This window comes from Ochotona princeps, chromosome 2, assembly GCF_030435755.1.
Source record: "Ochotona princeps isolate mOchPri1 chromosome 2, mOchPri1.hap1, whole genome shotgun sequence".
Lineage (NCBI taxonomy): Eukaryota > Metazoa > Chordata > Mammalia > Lagomorpha > Ochotonidae > Ochotona > Ochotona princeps.
The window spans coordinates 44054683-44070814 of NC_080833.1; the positions used below are offsets into that span (position 1 = coordinate 44054683).

The window sequence follows — 16132 nt, forward strand, 5'->3', positions numbered from 1 at the left end:
GGCGGGTGTGGGGGAGATAACGCAGCCGCTGGTGCCCTTTGAACTTCATCAACCCCCAGGCTATGCCAAGATACCCTGTGGGGTGGGGGGGTGACTCCTGGCTACACCTCTCTGTGCGGCTTGGAAAATCATTTAGCCTGGAGCCTCGGCTATTCTTCCCCAGGGGTGGTTGTGGCCAGGCGGAGCCAGTGGATGGGGGATGCAGTGGAGAAGTTCTAATTTGACATCCCTGGGTGACCTAAGGATCCAAACCCGGGAAGCTCCCTCGTGGAAGACAGTTACGCACCTGGCCACCAGGTGGCATCCTAGTGACATTCACTTTGGCTCCAAGCGCAAGGTCCTGGGGCAGAGGGGGAAATTCTGCGTCCCTCTTAACTTGGTCTGCTGGGCAGTCTCGTGTGGGGTCCTGATTGGGTTCCCAGCACCTCCTCCGTAGCTCCTGCACCTTTGGGTTCTCGCGATAGTTGGTGAAGCTGTGGCCAGGACACCAAGGGGGCGTTTCAAGCCTGCAGGGCCATAGATAACTGTGTGTAAGCCATGAACATCCCATACCCTATAGAGGAGGTGGGGTGAGTGGATTATCTAGACACCCGAGACAAGGCTTGAGGGCGCTTCCTCCTCGGAGGAAGTTCTGAACAGAGACCCCCCCATCTTCATTCATTCATTTATTCCTTCAACAAATAACTGAGTTTAGAATGAAACTGTTTTTGACAGTCAGAGAAAGATTTCAAAACATCTGTGTGTGTTAGTCACAGGAAACTGAGACTCAGCGAGAGGAGGTGTCTTCATGTTACGCTCCCTGGAGAATTTTCATTCCAGTGAGAGTGATCCCTGCTCACCCAAGTCAGTCTGTTTTTCTTTAGCCTGGGATAATTTCAATGCTCTTTGGAGCCTAAACAGGAATTCAACCCAGGAAGGTGCAGAATTTTCTTCCGGGAAGAAGGAGCCAGAGTACAGAACTGCAAAAGACAGGGGTGGAGAGCAGCTCCCCTCCCTCTCCCAACAGGTCACACGCCTGAACACCGGAGGGTTTCTGTAACTTGAGTAGTGATAGTCCTGACCGAAACTGATGCGTGGTGGCCACACTCTTCACAGATCGCACGTGTGTGGGCGTGCACAGGCCCCGGCGGCTTGCAGCTGGCAGATGTACCTCCAGGCTCCTCCGCACAGGCTCCCTGGCTGTTCCTGATTGCGCTTCCAAAATCCAAATGCATTCTGCCTTTGAAAACTCACGTGGCCCCACAGCTTTGGATAAAGGATTGTGGACTTCGTTCTTCTGTGGCTGGAGTCCGAGGCGCATGAATGGAGGTGTGTAGATGAGGCCGTGGAGGTAGGCTGAGAGTGGACCAAGGGGAACACGATACTTGGATTTTACTGTGTAAGGTTTTTGTTTTTGTTTAATAAATGAATTAATGTGGAGGTCAACAATGTGGAGGCCAGTGCTGCGGTGTCGTGGGTAAAGCTGTCATTGGCACTGCCTGTATCCCATGTGGGTGCCAATTCATGTCCTGGATGTTCTATTTCTTGTCCAGTTCCCATGCGAATGGCCTGGGAGCAGGAGAGGATGGCCCGGTCTTTGGGCTCCTGTCATCCACATGGGAAGGTCCTGGCTCCTGCTTCGACTTGGTCCAGCCCTGGCTGTTTTGCCCACCTGAGGAATGAACTTACAAATGGAAGATCTCTCCATCTCTGCCTCTCTGTAGCTCTGACTTTCAAATAGATAAACCTTTTTAAAATTAGTTTTATTTTATTAGAAAGAGAGGCAGAAAACTTCCATCTGTCAGTTCACTTCTCCAATGCCCTCAACAGCAAGGGCAGGGCCAGGCTGAAGGAACCAGAAGCTTCAAGTTTCCCACGTGAATGGCAGGAACTCAAGGACTTGAACTTCAACTGCTGCCTTCCAGGGTACACATTAGCAGGAAGCTAGAATCAAGAACAGAGTTAAGATCCACATCTAGACGCTCTGAGATGAGATGCAGGCATGCCCCCAGCTGCAATGCACTTGCCATGGAAGGTTCTGGAGCAGCTGTGCTTGCCTGAGAGCGGCTGGAGTGGGCAGAACTCAGGCCAAGCACAGCCCCTGCACAGTGGCCAGCATCTCTCCTGCCTGGCCTTGGCTCGCTCAGTCATCCCCCACCCATCTGCCCTTGTAGGCCCTCCTGCTGGGTGCTTCCAACGCCATCACTTGGCCTTGTTAGCAGGCCCTGGGCCAAGGGCGTGGTCCCCAGAACCCAGAGGGGAGACTGAGGCTCAGAGAGGTTGAGTGCCTTGCTCATGGGCGCTCGGCCAGTAAATAGTGGAGTTGGGATTCAGGACACGTTTTCCTGCTTGCAAGCTCTCCGGTCCTGCATGTGAAGGGAGTGGACTTTGAAGGCAGGGTAATCAGGGAAGAGATAAAGATGGCATTTGGACAGGGCTTCCAGGTGCGATCAGGCTCTGGCGGGACCCCTGGAAAGCCAGGTGCAGGCACAAAGGAGAGAGAACCTTCTGTTGCCTGTAGCCCATGCCACCATGTTTGAGAGAAATTAGTAGTCATCGGCCTATAGATGGCGCTGTGTTCAGCTTAAGGAGGCCCCTAGTTGGTATCTCTCTCCTTAGGGTTTATTGTATTGTGACCGCTGTCGGTACAGTTTGTTGCGAAGAATAGGTCAGGTGCACAGAGGGGGTGGGATTTTAGGGGTCACCGCGTTCCTCCTCCTCCTCACCTGCAACAGGACGCCTGGAGGCTGCGGGGCTCCTACGTGGTGGTGTCAAAGGAAGATTACTGCTGAGCGCAGATCCAGCACACCATCGGCTACCTGCAGGCCCAGGCTGCTCGCCGTGGCTACCTCACCGAGGTGCTGCACCTTTTCCACGCCCTCTTCTCTGGCTTCCTGGCGCAGATGAGTGCCTATCTGGATATAGTAAGCAGCCCTCTTTCCCCTGCGGGGCCGGGGCCTCTGGGGCTGTGACCCTGCCAATGTGCGGGGGACTGTCCTTAACGTGCCCAGTGCTCCAATCAGGAGATATCGCTGGGCCCATTGACTACTGATTTTCTGTAGCAAAGGGCCTTTGGGACTGGCCACACCCCAATGGTGTGCCTGAAAGTAGAGGGGGTCGTCACTGTGATAAAGCACGTTAAGCCTCTAACTGCCCATATGGGCACCGGTGTGCATGTGTGTCCTGGCTGCTCCATTTCTTATCCAGTCCCCAGCTAATGTGCCTTGGAAAGCAGCTGAGGACAGTCCAAGTTCTTGAACCTCTGCACTTACCTGGGAGACCCAGAAGAAGTTCTTGGTTCCTAGGTTTGGACCAGCTCAGCCCTGGCCATTGTGTCCATTTGGGGAGTGAACCAGCGAGTGGAAGAGCCCTCTTTCTCTCTCATTCTCTTTCTATCTGTATGTACGTATGTATGTATGCATGTACATATTTAAAAGAAGAGGTTGAGGCTCAGAAAACACTGCACAGACAGTGCAGCCCAGTGTCCTGGCACTGGCATCCACGCTGCCTGTGGAGCCCAGAGTGACACGGCCCTGGGACAGCCAGGGGGTGTCTGAGTCTTTGTGAAAGTGATGACTCAGGGACCTGCAGTTCCCATGCAGCTGATGCTTGCCAGAGAAGGGGTTCTTCCTCCAGGACAGGGGTGGGGTCCCTTCCCTCTGCTTGTTCTGAGTGTCATGTCCTCGCTGGGATGACAGAAAGGGGCCTGGGTGCTTAACTCTGGCCTCCCTTCTTCTTCCCCTGACCAACCATTATCTCCCTACCCTAGTGCCTTAAATATTAATCTTTTGTGGATTCGAAAGTCAGAGAGAGAGAGAGACAGCAAGAGAGCGTCCATCTGCTGGTCCATTCCCCCAAAATAACCCACCCTTGCCAGGGTGGACCAAGCAGAGCCAGGGACTTGGCACTCAATGCAGATCTGCTCCACCTGGATGCCAGACACCCAAGTACTTGAGCTGGCTCCCGCTGCCTTCCCAGGCACATCAGCAGGGAGCCAGACCAGAAAAGGAGCAATGCTGGAAGGGGCTGTGGGGTTGCTGGGCTTGGTTGGGGAGGAGGTGTTGGCACGGCTATGGTCATGTCTGCCCCTGGGCAGATGACTTTGGAAACAGAGTTTCCTGGCCTCTTTGGTGACTGCAGGCTTTGAGGTTGACCCACATTGGGTACACTGAGGAGGACTCCTTTGTCTTTACCCAGAACATTCCATGGAACCTGAAGCGGATTATGTTTGTGCAGTACCAGGAGGATGAATACAACATCCCCAACCCCTCAGTAAGACCCCTTAGCACCATCCCCATTCAGAAGGCGTTTGCTCAGCCCTGGTGCATCCCTGTTCTCAACCAAAGGTCCTTGACTGTCCCATCCACCTCCTCAAAGCCCCCACTGCTGACTCCTCCCCCCTTCCCAAAGTGCTCGCTGGCTGCTGGCCTTGGCGTGGCCCAGGGGGCCACCCTTCCCTTGAGGAGACAGTGAATGTGACGGTGATTCTCCCCCAGACACTGGTCTACGAGACTCTGAGATAGGCCTGGAATTCCCTTAATGGCACAGACCCAGCTCCCACCCAGACCTTTCTGGCTCTGTTGTGTGCCAGCTGTGTCCTGACCTCTCTGTGCCTCCCTTTCCTGGTCTGTGATGCCACAGCACGTGGGGAAGCCAGGAACTCACTGGGTTCACTCGTTGGAGATGCTTACGACAGTCTGTACTCTGTGTGGGAAATGGTTCGCACGGTGGCCACACCCTGACCCCTGGGCTGTTCTCTTGTTCAATGTCATCTTGGGAAGACGGAGGGCGCCTCGTATAGGTGTATCTCTTAGACACCAGAATCCAGAGTAGCCACTGGGAACTTGAGGGCTAAGTCACAGTCATGGACTTGGAGAGTGTGCCCAAGGAGGATGGGACACACTTCCACAGACAGGTAACCCCCTGCTTCTCCTCCCCACCCCGGATGCCAGGTGGCCATGGGGGAGGGGCCTTGGTCCATCCAGTTTCCCGCTGACGGATGATGGGGTGGCATTTCTCCCAAGATTCCGTGTTATCAAGCAAGCTAGCAAGTGTGACAGCCACGCCACCCACCTGGCTCTTCGTCTCTGGGTAGAAGGGAGATGCCTGAGAAATGAACGAAGGCTTCAAGAGGTTGAGTAACTCACTTAATGTCACACAACTGGTCCATGGCAGAGTGAAGTGGGGCCCCAGAGACCTGTCATTTAGGCCAACATCTCTTTTTCATCTCGTCTCAGGGTTTCCCAGCTCTTGCCTCAGACCCCAAAGAATCAGGCCCACTGGGGTAAAACAAGGTGGGAGGTCCCCTGGCATGCCAGGGTCTGAGCTGGCCTTCCTCTGCCCCAGGCTGCAAGCTGAGGGTCTCAGCACCCACAGGTGGCCATGGCCGAGGCCCTGAGGTCAGTCCGCCCAGTGTGTGGTCCACAAGCAAGCCAGCATCCAGGCACCCTGCTGCCACGGCCCAGGCCTGGAGGGCAAGATCAAGGAGCACAGGATCTTGGGCCCTGCACAGCAGGTGAACAGGCAAGGGGAGTAGGGTTGGCACCCAGGCCTGTGTCTGTTCTGTGTGACTTTTGTCTGTGATGGCGCTACCAACCTACGCCATGCGTCACGGCCATGGGCAGCTTTTGTTGCTCCTGCAGAGCCTGGATGTGCATTCTTGGGGGCAGGGTTGGTTTATGCTGCTGTTCAGATCGGAAATGCTCCTGGGTGCCTACACCCCTTTGTGGTGAATGTACACACACGAGGCGAACAGGAACAGGCGGCGTCTGGACAGCTATTGATGGGGTCATGGATTGACCAAATCTCTTGGGAGCTAGCTCAGGGCCAAGGACCCCTTTGGACTCAGAACACCCAGAGGTGACCCAGCTCTGAGCCCTGTGCTAGGGCTGAGGGTTGAGGACAGTTTGTGTTAGCCCAAGGCAAGGTTGGAGAGTTTGAGGCACCCCTAGGTCCAGACGCTGGAGGCAGGCTGGGGTGTGGATGTGGCTACTGCTCGCAGTTGTAGCTTTGCAAGAACCACTGGGAGTCTGCAAAGGAAACCCCAAGGAGCCCGCTTTTGGTAAACTCAGACTGGCTCTGGAAGGGCGCCACTGTGCCTGGATAGCACCTTCCTCCAGCTCGGGCTGCCTTGGGTGTGCCTGCTCAGTGGACCAATGTGACAGGCTGCCTGTGGCAGGTGCCTGGCAGATAAACCCTGTGGGCCTCCACCGGCCTCCTGAAGCTTGTGTAGCTGTGGGGAGAACAGTCATGAACTTAAGTCCCTCACAGAGTACTACAAGATACTACAAGTATGCCTGCAGGGGAGCGATGGAGCAGAAGGGTAGAAAGACCATGCTGAAAAGATGAAGGTGGAGGGGGCTGGGAGCCTCTGAGGATTCTAGGGCTGCCGAGCTAAGACACAGGGACAGGGAGACAGACAAGAGCCTAGGTTGCACCGGGCTCTGAGGAAGGGTCCTCGGGGTTGCTGCAGAGGTGTGGGAGTGGGGTGGTGCCCTTGAGCCTGGGAGGATGGAGCTGCATTAGTGGGCTGGGGAAGGCTGCTAGAAGTATTGTTTTTTGGGGGCAGGGTAGGCATTGGTGTTGATGTCTGTGGCACTCATTGTTGTCACCAAAAACTGCATGTGTGTTTAGCACTGGACACTGGGCTCCTCCCGGGAGCCTGGAGCTGGACATTGTGTCCGCCAGGCTGGACTGTTGAGAGCAGAGGGGAAAGTCAGGGAGAAAACTTTCACTCTCTCCCTGGGCTCCCCGCAGGTCAGTGTGGCCTGTGATGAGGGCTGGACCCTGACTGGCTGCAGTGCCCTCCCTTGGGTTTACCTTCTGCTGGGGATCTATGCCATGGACAACACGTGTGTGGTGAAGGTCTGGGAGGCTGTGACCATCGCCATCTGCTGACAGCTGGCTCTCCTCCGGGAAGGCTTCATGGGTCACCGGTGACAGCCTCTCCCGCCACCAGTCTGGCATCCCTTGGGGAAAATTCTGGAGCTAGCTCAGCTGCTGCTGGCCCTTCTCAGCACGTTCACACTTGAGGTGGAGCTGCCTTTTACTGAGGTCTCCCGGAGTACCTGCACTCAAGCCTCAAAGGCTCCCCAACACACTTACCTTCTGTGAGTAGGTAAGGAAGCACCTGGGTGCTGGTGCAAAGTGCTGAGGCCCCGTTCCCAATGACCCCTTTACAGAAGCGCCCCTGGGCTCCCACACCTCTGGAGTGGACTAGGGTGGTGCAACTCTGTTAACTGCAGGTTCAGCTGGTAGTGAGCAGCTTTGAGGGGCTGGGCCACAATGGTACCTGCATCCCGACACCTCCACTAGAGCTCGTTACTAGGGATGCGACTGCTCACAAAGTTCATACAGCTGAGCTGGGCAGCCATGCAGGTGCAGCCCCACACAGGGCTGGCTCCCACAGGAAGCTGTGAGAAGCAGCAGTCTGTGGCACACCCCGCCCCTCCCTGTGAGCACAGAACTCCTGCGCTTGTCCTGACCCACTCACAGTGGCCAGGGGACTGCTTAGCAAGAGGAGTGACTGCCCCTCACACCACCCAGCCCAGCCCAGCATCTATTTCAGTTCTCTTCTCTTTACAGCAAGAAGCATTTCTAGACCTGTTCAGCTTTTGTAATTTTTAGGCATTTATTCTGAGTTTTTGTAGCAGTTTTACTATTCAACGATTTTTAAAAATAAAAACCACCTTGCCATGCCTCCGGTACGATCTGCCTGGCCAGGGATGTTTCTTCGTGGATGGGAGGCCCTCAGTGGGCTGACTGAACGGGAAACAAAGCCAGCCCTAGACGAGCACTGCTACTCCGGAGTACAAGGAATGTGGGCACGGTCTGAGACCTGTGGGCTTCGGGCTGGGCCTGTCCTGGGGATGAATGGATGCCTTCCCATAGCTTTGCTCGCTGCCCCAAGCAGTTCCAGTGTCCACTCCCACCACCACCAGTCGGCACCCCAGAAAGGACTCTGGGTACTGCTTAGCACCAAGTCACAGGCCCACGGAGCCTCTGCATCTCAGTCATGTGCTGACAGAAAGAGAAAAAACTCCAGGGAGACGCCAACTGGACATTTTTGAAAAATTTATTTTATGCTCTTAGAAGCTAAGAACTGCCACGCACGAACCAAATTTAGAATTACGGTTCTTCTCTAGTTTATCTACTTCTGTTTGAAATTTTATAAACAAGATTTTGTACACAAGAGGTAGCAGAGGACAATTCCAGTCTGCTTGTCCCAAGCTGGAAAGGGAACTGCACACACCTTGATGTCAGCAGGGAGGGCAGGCGGGACAGGGTCTAGCGTGATGCTGCGGCGGCACTCCGGGCCCTGACCCCAAGTCCACCCGGAGAGGCCCCAGGCAAGCTGTCCTTTGGGAGGCTCATCTGCTCTTTGTCTCAGGACACCTCTGCTGCACACAATAGGCCATCCCAAGACTGGCCTTCACTAAGGGAGCTTCTCACCAACACAGTGCCTTGAGTGAATTGTGCAATTTTTGCTTGATTTGCAGACCATTTTAAGAATTTATAAAAACATCTTCATTCAAAAAAAAAAAAAAATTGGCAGTAAAAACAACAACTCTTCCAAGGTAAGCCTGTTGCAATTGTCACTTTGTTGGATGATGTTTAAAAAAAAAAGTCATCAGCAGGTTCGTCGGCTGCAGCTCTTAGCAATCAGGTTGGCTACTGGCAAGGTGAGATGATGCTTATTGCAGCAATGACATGGGCAAGGTGAAGAGCCCATGTGAGTGGTGGGGACCGCAGTCACGGGTGGCCACACGCAGCTCCACAGCGAGGACAGCAGGCGTAGGGATGCAAGGTGTCGTTTCCATAGGAAATAAGGGGACATAGAAGTGATCACTCACTCCTGCATTGGGCTCCTGAGAGTGCAGCTGCCAGCGATGATATCCCAACACACATCACTGCTGGCTTTTCAGTGCTGTGTCCCACACGGCCTTCTGGCGAGGATGGATGCGGACAGGAGGGGAGGGGACGCAGCTGCATATTCTGAATCGGTTTGGGAATGGCACAGTCACAACTCCAAGAAGGTCACAACCAGAGCAAGTCAGCCAGTCACCTGCACTGGCCCCAGCACTGTTCTGACGTGCTGCCCTGCACTTTCACACGTGGGCCATGGCCACTGCCACCTGTGAGCCGGCACCTGCCCACGTGACGGCAAGCGCACAGCACTAAGAGGCTGTCTACCCTGCCATCTGTCCACACAAAACACAAAAGCAACCGAAAGGCACTTCGGGGCTGGTCGTGCCTCTTTGAGTTGGCAAGTCTCACTGAATGGGCAACCTGGCACTTCCTAACGCCCCTCCAGATCTGCACACGGTGAGCTGACAATAAGGCAGGGCATTCAACTAAAGGCAATACAGGGCTGAGAAGGTGTGCATTTCAAAATACAAAATGTACAAAATATATGAAGTGTGTTGGTGTAAATCCCTCCCCCGGCTCCAGAAGCTAATATCTAAGTGGAGTTCTAAGTGAATAGTGCTACACCTGGGAAGTACAACTAAATGGGTGGCTGTTCAATGTTTTTCTAGTTATTTCTACGAAAAGAAATCTTAAGCCGACCTGTTGTTTCACTGCTGATTAGTCATACTGAGGAGAATCATCAGTCTCAGATTCCTTCTCTGCATTCAAATCACTCCCAAGCAGTGTTTTCTAACGTCATATACAACCATTCTCTAGGGCTTCAGTAGTTACATTTTAAGCGAAATCAAATGATTGCAGATCACATGATTCAGGACTACAGTTTATTCAATATGTCTCCAAGCATTAAAAAGGTCGTTTTACGAAGTCAAACTCAATAAAATTATATCTTAAAGTGCTTTTCGCTTTGCTGTTATGATCATGTCAAAGAATGCACCCTGTACTTCCGGGGAACAAAGCATTTTTTTTTTATTGCTCTTCTCAATCTCATTTATATCAGAAAAATACAGTAAAGAGCTTGATAATTTCCCAATTTTTGATCCTGGTAACATTTTGTCAAGATCCAGGCTTTTGCCCAGGATTTTCCCACCCCCTCAGAAATTCTATACAAAAGGGAGACATATTAAATACAAAGGTCTGTGTAAACTGTATTCTTTAACTACTATTGTACAACAGAGAGGAATTGTATCACATATCTTTACATCATTTTAAGTTGAATATTTCTAGCCAATGTTACCACAAGATTAAAAATTTGCCCCACATATCTAAAGACAGCCTATTTTTTCCCCTTAAAATATAAAAGCCAAAGGAATTTCCTTCGTAACCTCATACAGAAAGTAAGAGCTTTATCTTCACACTTCATTCATGTAACAAAAGTCTGCCACCAACTTTGTTTCCTAAAATCACGACAAAAACATTGATTCACATAAGGACTATGCCACCTGGGCAGCTGATCACAGGCTGGCATTCTCCCACGGCTAAACAGCTCCTGAACCTTCTGGTGCCCATAGATGCTTGCTTGCTTGCTTCTACAGTTCACGGTGCTGTCACGCAGCCCTCCCTCCCCACTCTCCAGGCTCTGCCGAACGTCGCTAAAGGGGCTAAGCATCCGGCATCCTGGCTTGACTCCTCGGGTGCTGGGCGCCTGCCCTAAGGATCCACGTCGTCAAGGTCACTTCTTAACTCACCAATCATCATGGGAGACTCTGAACCCTGCGGAAGTTTGAAAACAAAGTTTTCTACACTGCTTCATTGATTTGGGCTCTGAAATTAAAGCATATCTTCACCTGGCAACTAAATCAATGCTTATTAGAGGAAAATAAAAAGTAACCTATTTCACATTTCAATACTCCAGGCTCATTTCATCATTGAGATGGCCTAGTGACTTGCCTGTGTCCAAGTTCCAAGTGAGCAACGTGAAAAAGCAGAGTGGTGGGCTGACTAGCACTGATGCCCGCTTTGTGCTGGGCACCGCACTTCCCACTCTGCCCTGCACCTGTGAGATGCGCTCTGGGTTGTTCCTGAATCCAAATCCTGCCTCTGTCCCCAAATACATTGAACAGTCTTGAAGCCCTCCTCTGTGTCTAGAGGTGGGGCTCGGGAGGAACAGGAAAGAATATGTATGCTGAGTGGGAGGAATCTGGGGTAGAAAGAACAAAGCAATAGTTCATAGAGTGAAATTCAGAAAATGAGGGGACACAGATGTAGAGGCAGAATACAGCTGGATCTGTGGCCTGTCCACAAGCAAAAGGGCTCAAGGGAAACCAGGAGAGCAAGGTACCAGAGAGGTCCTGGAGAAATTTTTCACTGGGGAGGAGCAGGCAGTTAGCTAAAGTGAAGACAGAAAAATACAGGCTACCGGTACGGCCCTTACTGAGCGCAGAGGAGGAGGGAACCAGGCAGGAAGAGGCCAGGCGTGAGTGAGAAATAACAGATTGCAGATGGCTGAGTTCAGGAAATTCTTCAGAGAAGTCTGGCTGTGAAGAGGGAAGCAGGCAGCAGAAAAGTGGTGAAGAGAGCTTTGTTAAGAAGACAGGCGAGAGCTATAGACAGATTCAAGACACTCAAGAGTGAGGTTGAAGAGAAGTCAAGTTGTGTCATCATGGGCAGGCTCAGCCCCCTCTGTGTGCAAAGGCCTACAGGGAGGTTTAAGAGGGAGGAAGGCATCTTTGGACAAGTGTGTCCTTGTTTTGGGCCTGGAAGTTCCATGCACACTGTCAGGAATGATCCTGCTTCTGCATACTCTCTCCCCAGCTCTCTACTGTGATCACCCCCTCAAGTTTCTCAGCAGAGATGAGCAGGTGTTTTTTCACAGCAATGAAAATGGACCATCACACAAGGTCACAGACTTGAGATGACATAATACATACAATCCATATACAACTACTATGTTGTCATAGTAGGTGTTTGATAACTGTTTCTTTCCTGTAATGACTGGTATTGAAAACTTTAAAAAAAAATGTATCTGAAAGTAGACAGAAGTTGATGGATTAAAGAGTGAAAGAGACTGACAGAGATTTTCAATCTGCTAATGCTTGTGAAAGTTGAGGCCAGGCCAAAGCCAGGAGCAAGGGACGCCCCCAGGTCTCCCAGGTGGATGGCAGGGACCTGAGCAGACTGAATCATCACCTGCTCCATCCCAAGGTGTGCATCAGTAGCAAGCCTCGAACCCAGGCTCCCCACTATGGGATGTGGGCGTCCCAAGTGGCATATGAGTTGCTGCACCAAATTCTCAGCCACCTCCCTTTTTTAAGCCTTTCATGGCAGCCCGGCTCAGCTCTGGAGAGTTCAGAGCCGAGGTCCCTGGAGGCGCAGCTTCCTGGAAAGCTTAGGGGCAGGCACAGCCCTGGCATGCAAGGGCACACCCCACAGGTGTACCTGCTGTAAATGCCTTTCTCCATTCTCATTGGCGGGACTGCTCTCTGACCCATTACTGCTTCCCGACTGCTCTTTCTCATTCAACAGAGCTGTGGCATATGCCAGTGTGTCCTGCAGGAAAAGCAAACACAAGACAATGACATTAGGGCCTGCCTGAGCTGGCAGGGCTGCCATCCTGCACATGAAACTTCAGTGAGGGCACTTTCACGACAGCCCCAAGCCTCTGCTCTGCTGATCAGATGGACCAACCCACAGCAGCTCTCTTCCAGGACAGCAATTTGTGCACACAAGCCTCAATGTCAATCAGCTGTCTCCTGTTCTAGAACGCGGTGGCTTCTAGTCCCTACCCTCACCTTAAGTGCACATTTCTCTTCCCCAAGACCACAGCTCCCTCTGATCACACCACAGGGAAACAGGCAGGGCTCACCTGAGCTGAGATGGTTCGCTGAAAGGTTTTTCCAGTTGATGTTTCATTAGAGACATTGCTCTGTGGTGTCCAATAATGTTCTGACATCTGAGAAGGGAGACAAGAATGCCACCAGAGATGATAAAACAAACAAGTCTGTTAGTCTACAGTTTCTATCAGCAGACACTGGAGATCCAAAAGCATCCAAAAATAGGATGTGTCCTGCCCAGACCTTCCTCGCCGCTGCCTTGGTGGAAGGCTACTCCCATTCTCTAAACCAGGAAAGGACCTCCTTCTTAGCCGACTGGAGTAGCTAGGACTTGAACCAGCCTTCCGTCATGTGATGCTGCTTCTTTAAGTGGAGGCGTAGCACCACAAAGCCCAACACACAAAGTTAGTGCATGTATGTGGGTGCTGACTATGGTAAAGAAATATCTGAAGTCTGAAAATACCATGAGATCTGCCTATAAATTAACACGTTCTTCTCTGACAAGATGTGTTATTCTTGAGTCCTATGTTATAACTAGAACCTAGCAAAATGTAACAAAATCCCTTTACCTTCTTCTGTAGCCACTGAACAGCCCAGCTCCAGTGATGGGAATTCTCCTTGAAGTATTCCTTAGCAGCGGGACACCTGGTGAATGAGGACATTCTTATCAGTCACATGTTTTCTTTGTAAACATACTTATTTAACCTACAGTACCTTGTATTCTGAAACACTTTTATTTGCACGGCTGTGGAGACTGTCCCTTTCGTTTCTGGTTATCTAGAAAGCTATTTTTCATACCAGAAGCTAGTGCTAGAGGTTGTGTGCCCGAATGTGTGCTTGAGTAGTCTCTTAAGAATGCATGAGTACAAAGACTGCTGACATCAGACACACCAATGGCCCTCGGATCACTGGTCAATGCCAATCAGAAGCAAATACTAGAGCCAGCATGCTGCCAGTACGAAGCCTAGTCCATGAGCCCACAGTTAGTGTAGGCCGACAATGCATCTGTGTCCACAGGACTGTGACATCTGCAAAATGGATGTGCATGCATTACTAGAACTGGGTTCTATTTATGTCTGTTTAGGAAGCTCAAATGCAGCAGATGCACTTCCTTAATCTGGTACAAGTCCAACAAAGCCAATTCCTGTGTCTAAGAATCAGTCAAAATCTGAAGCAAGAAAAATTCAGTCAGAAAGATGACTTGGTGTGAGACTCCATGATGGCAGTGTGGTGTGCTGGCAAATGTGTGCTATACATGGTCATGTGGCCCCTTTGGATCCCCTCCACTACAGAAGAGTCATGCCAGCAATCCACTAAGGTTCCTCTAGTATTAAGAACTTTTACTTTTCAAGTTTACTCCAATGAATAAGACTGGATACACAAAATCTGCTACATACATACAGCAATATAGGATAGGATTCCAAATTGTTCACAGAAAAATGGAATTAAAAGGTAAGTTGATTTTGGCGCAATACATTTTGAATTCCATGCAACTTTTCTGAAATAAGTATTTGCTATGAACTTTCTATGGACCTCTTGCTTCTGACAGATGCTGCAACATGGGTGGACCATGCAGACAGTCAGTCAGTTACAGACAGACAAATGCTGCAGGAGTCTACCACCCTGAGGTCCCTAGAGCGTTCCCATCCGTGCCAAGGAGCAGGGGCAGAGGGTACAGGGGAGTCAGGGTACACAGCTTCAGTTTTGGAACAGGCAAAAGTTCTAGAGCTGGATAATGATGACAGAGCCATACAGTGGGCACACACTAAATGCCACTGAGCTGCAGATAACAAAACTGAATAAAAATGGGAAATTTTATGTCTGTTGTACTACCATTAAACAAAAAGGAATCTTTACTTTGAAGTCAACCAGCCTGTGGTCAAGCGTTAGTTCTACCATCCTGAGGACCTCACTTAGGCCATAGTGATGACCAACTACCTGCTGTCACGAGGTTGTTACAGAGATGAAGTGCTTTGCTGGCATACCGTGTGCAGCCATGAATACCTGCCTCTTCAGAGACTATACTGAAATCAGGGACCTGGAGACTCAGAGTTGGTGCTTGGGTTCCATGAATCATAGACCTCAAGGGAAGATTCAAGGACATGGAGCTGGTAATCCTGCTAATGTACCTGGGAAAGGAAGATGGCCCAAGTGCTTGGATCCCTGTCACCCATGTGGGAGACCTGCGTAGAGTTCTTGGACCAAGATCTCTTTCTCTCAATGCCCTTCTGAAATGCAGATGGGTCTGCTACTATTTCTCTGGTGTTCCTTTACATTCTTCTGAGATCATCTGAACAGGTCTCTGTGCCTCTCACAAAAGCATGCCCTGACTTAGATTTTCTAGGTAAAAAATAGGTAGATTCCGCTCCCTGGTCCCCTGCCTGCTCCGCTTCCCACCTCCACCCTCGTCTGGTGTATTTTACTTGTAGTTAAAATACCATTACCTTTTTGCATTTTAAGTTCATACTTACTTTTGAGCAAGGGTTACAAGAAACTTGACACACTGGTAGCAGCGACTGCTGTCCACATGATTACTGTGGTGCATCAGAGCTGGAGGAAAGCAGAAGGGAGGCTGTCAGCACAGATGGAGATGAAGGCGGGCCCAGGTGGAAACTAGCTTTCCTATGAAAGTTACGTTCTAATGTGCAGGTCGGTAAGCTGCTACTTAACTAAAAGCATGGCGCCTGACTCAAGCAAAACTCCCGAATTCGAATGGGGAAAGCTGCTACCTTACGTATGTTTAAAGAGTGTGAATGGTAGTCAAAGGTTGGTTTTAGGAGAAACGAAAAGGAACCACCAATTCTACCTGTTGCTTATTTATGTAGACAGAAGCCAAATCTTTTCTATACCATGCTACTGAAGGAAGAGATGTTACACACCCTCCTCCACCCCCCCCCTTTTTTTTGATAAATGGAAGGTTACGGTATTGGTTCAACTCAACAGTCTTTCCTGTTGTTTTAGGTAATTCCCACTCAGCCCCTGCTCTCAAGCAGCTGGCATTGCCAGTGTGGCCTGGAAGGTTGCGGCCACAATATCTTCTGCCTTACATCTCCTTTGCGCAATCAAGGAGCCCTGACCTCTTCCGAGTGCACATGTGACACCAATGACCTGGGAATACACGTGGATAGTGGGAGCTGGACAACACTGTTTTCAAACTCAGCATTTTCTAGTAGCTCAGTGAAGTCAATTTAATCTTATAATTTCTGAGCAGACAACTACACGTAGAAAGACAACCTTGTTTCATGAGCTGGGTCACATCCTGAGGGTGAGGTTTTAGCTTTCCCTTCCCTAGAAAGTGGCCATCAGCCTGCTGGAAAACCCCACAGTATCTTGAGCTGCACCCGCCTCGGTCACAGGACTCCCAGGCTGCCCCACACTGACGGTGAGCAGGAGTGAGATCCTGGGATTTTAACTTTCCCAACCAGAAGGAGGGAGTGCGAGAACTTCTCCCACAC

The 16132-nt window shown here is 50.9% G+C and overlaps 2 protein-coding genes across 3 annotated transcripts in view; one reads left to right on the plus strand and one right to left on the minus strand.

Moving 5' to 3' along the window:
• The first annotated feature begins 2399 nt into the window (after positions 1 to 2399).
• PCSK9 (proprotein convertase subtilisin/kexin type 9) lies at positions 2400 to 6876 on the plus strand. Its single transcript, XM_058680820.1, is given in 7 exon segments — positions 2400 to 2423; positions 2715 to 2903; positions 4120 to 4241; positions 4759 to 4894; positions 5020 to 5117; positions 5326 to 5494; positions 6736 to 6876. Coding segments are annotated over 7 exon segments (879 nt in total).
• Positions 6877 to 9122: 2246 nt separating this feature from the next.
• Positions 9123 to 16132, minus strand: part of USP24 (ubiquitin specific peptidase 24) — a 143644-nt gene continuing 136634 nt past the window's right edge. For both annotated transcript variants that reach the window (XM_058656156.1, XM_058656161.1), the window contains exons 64-68: positions 15149 to 15227; positions 13247 to 13322; positions 12710 to 12796; positions 12283 to 12393; positions 9123 to 10617 (exon numbers count right to left, since the gene is read on the minus strand). In XM_058656156.1, coding sequence (XP_058512139.1) covers positions 10555 to 10617; positions 12283 to 12393; positions 12710 to 12796; positions 13247 to 13322; positions 15149 to 15227 — 416 coding nt within the window. In that variant the 3' untranslated portion in view covers positions 9123 to 10554. The remainder of the gene's footprint in view (positions 10618 to 12282; positions 12394 to 12709; positions 12797 to 13246; positions 13323 to 15148; positions 15228 to 16132) is intronic.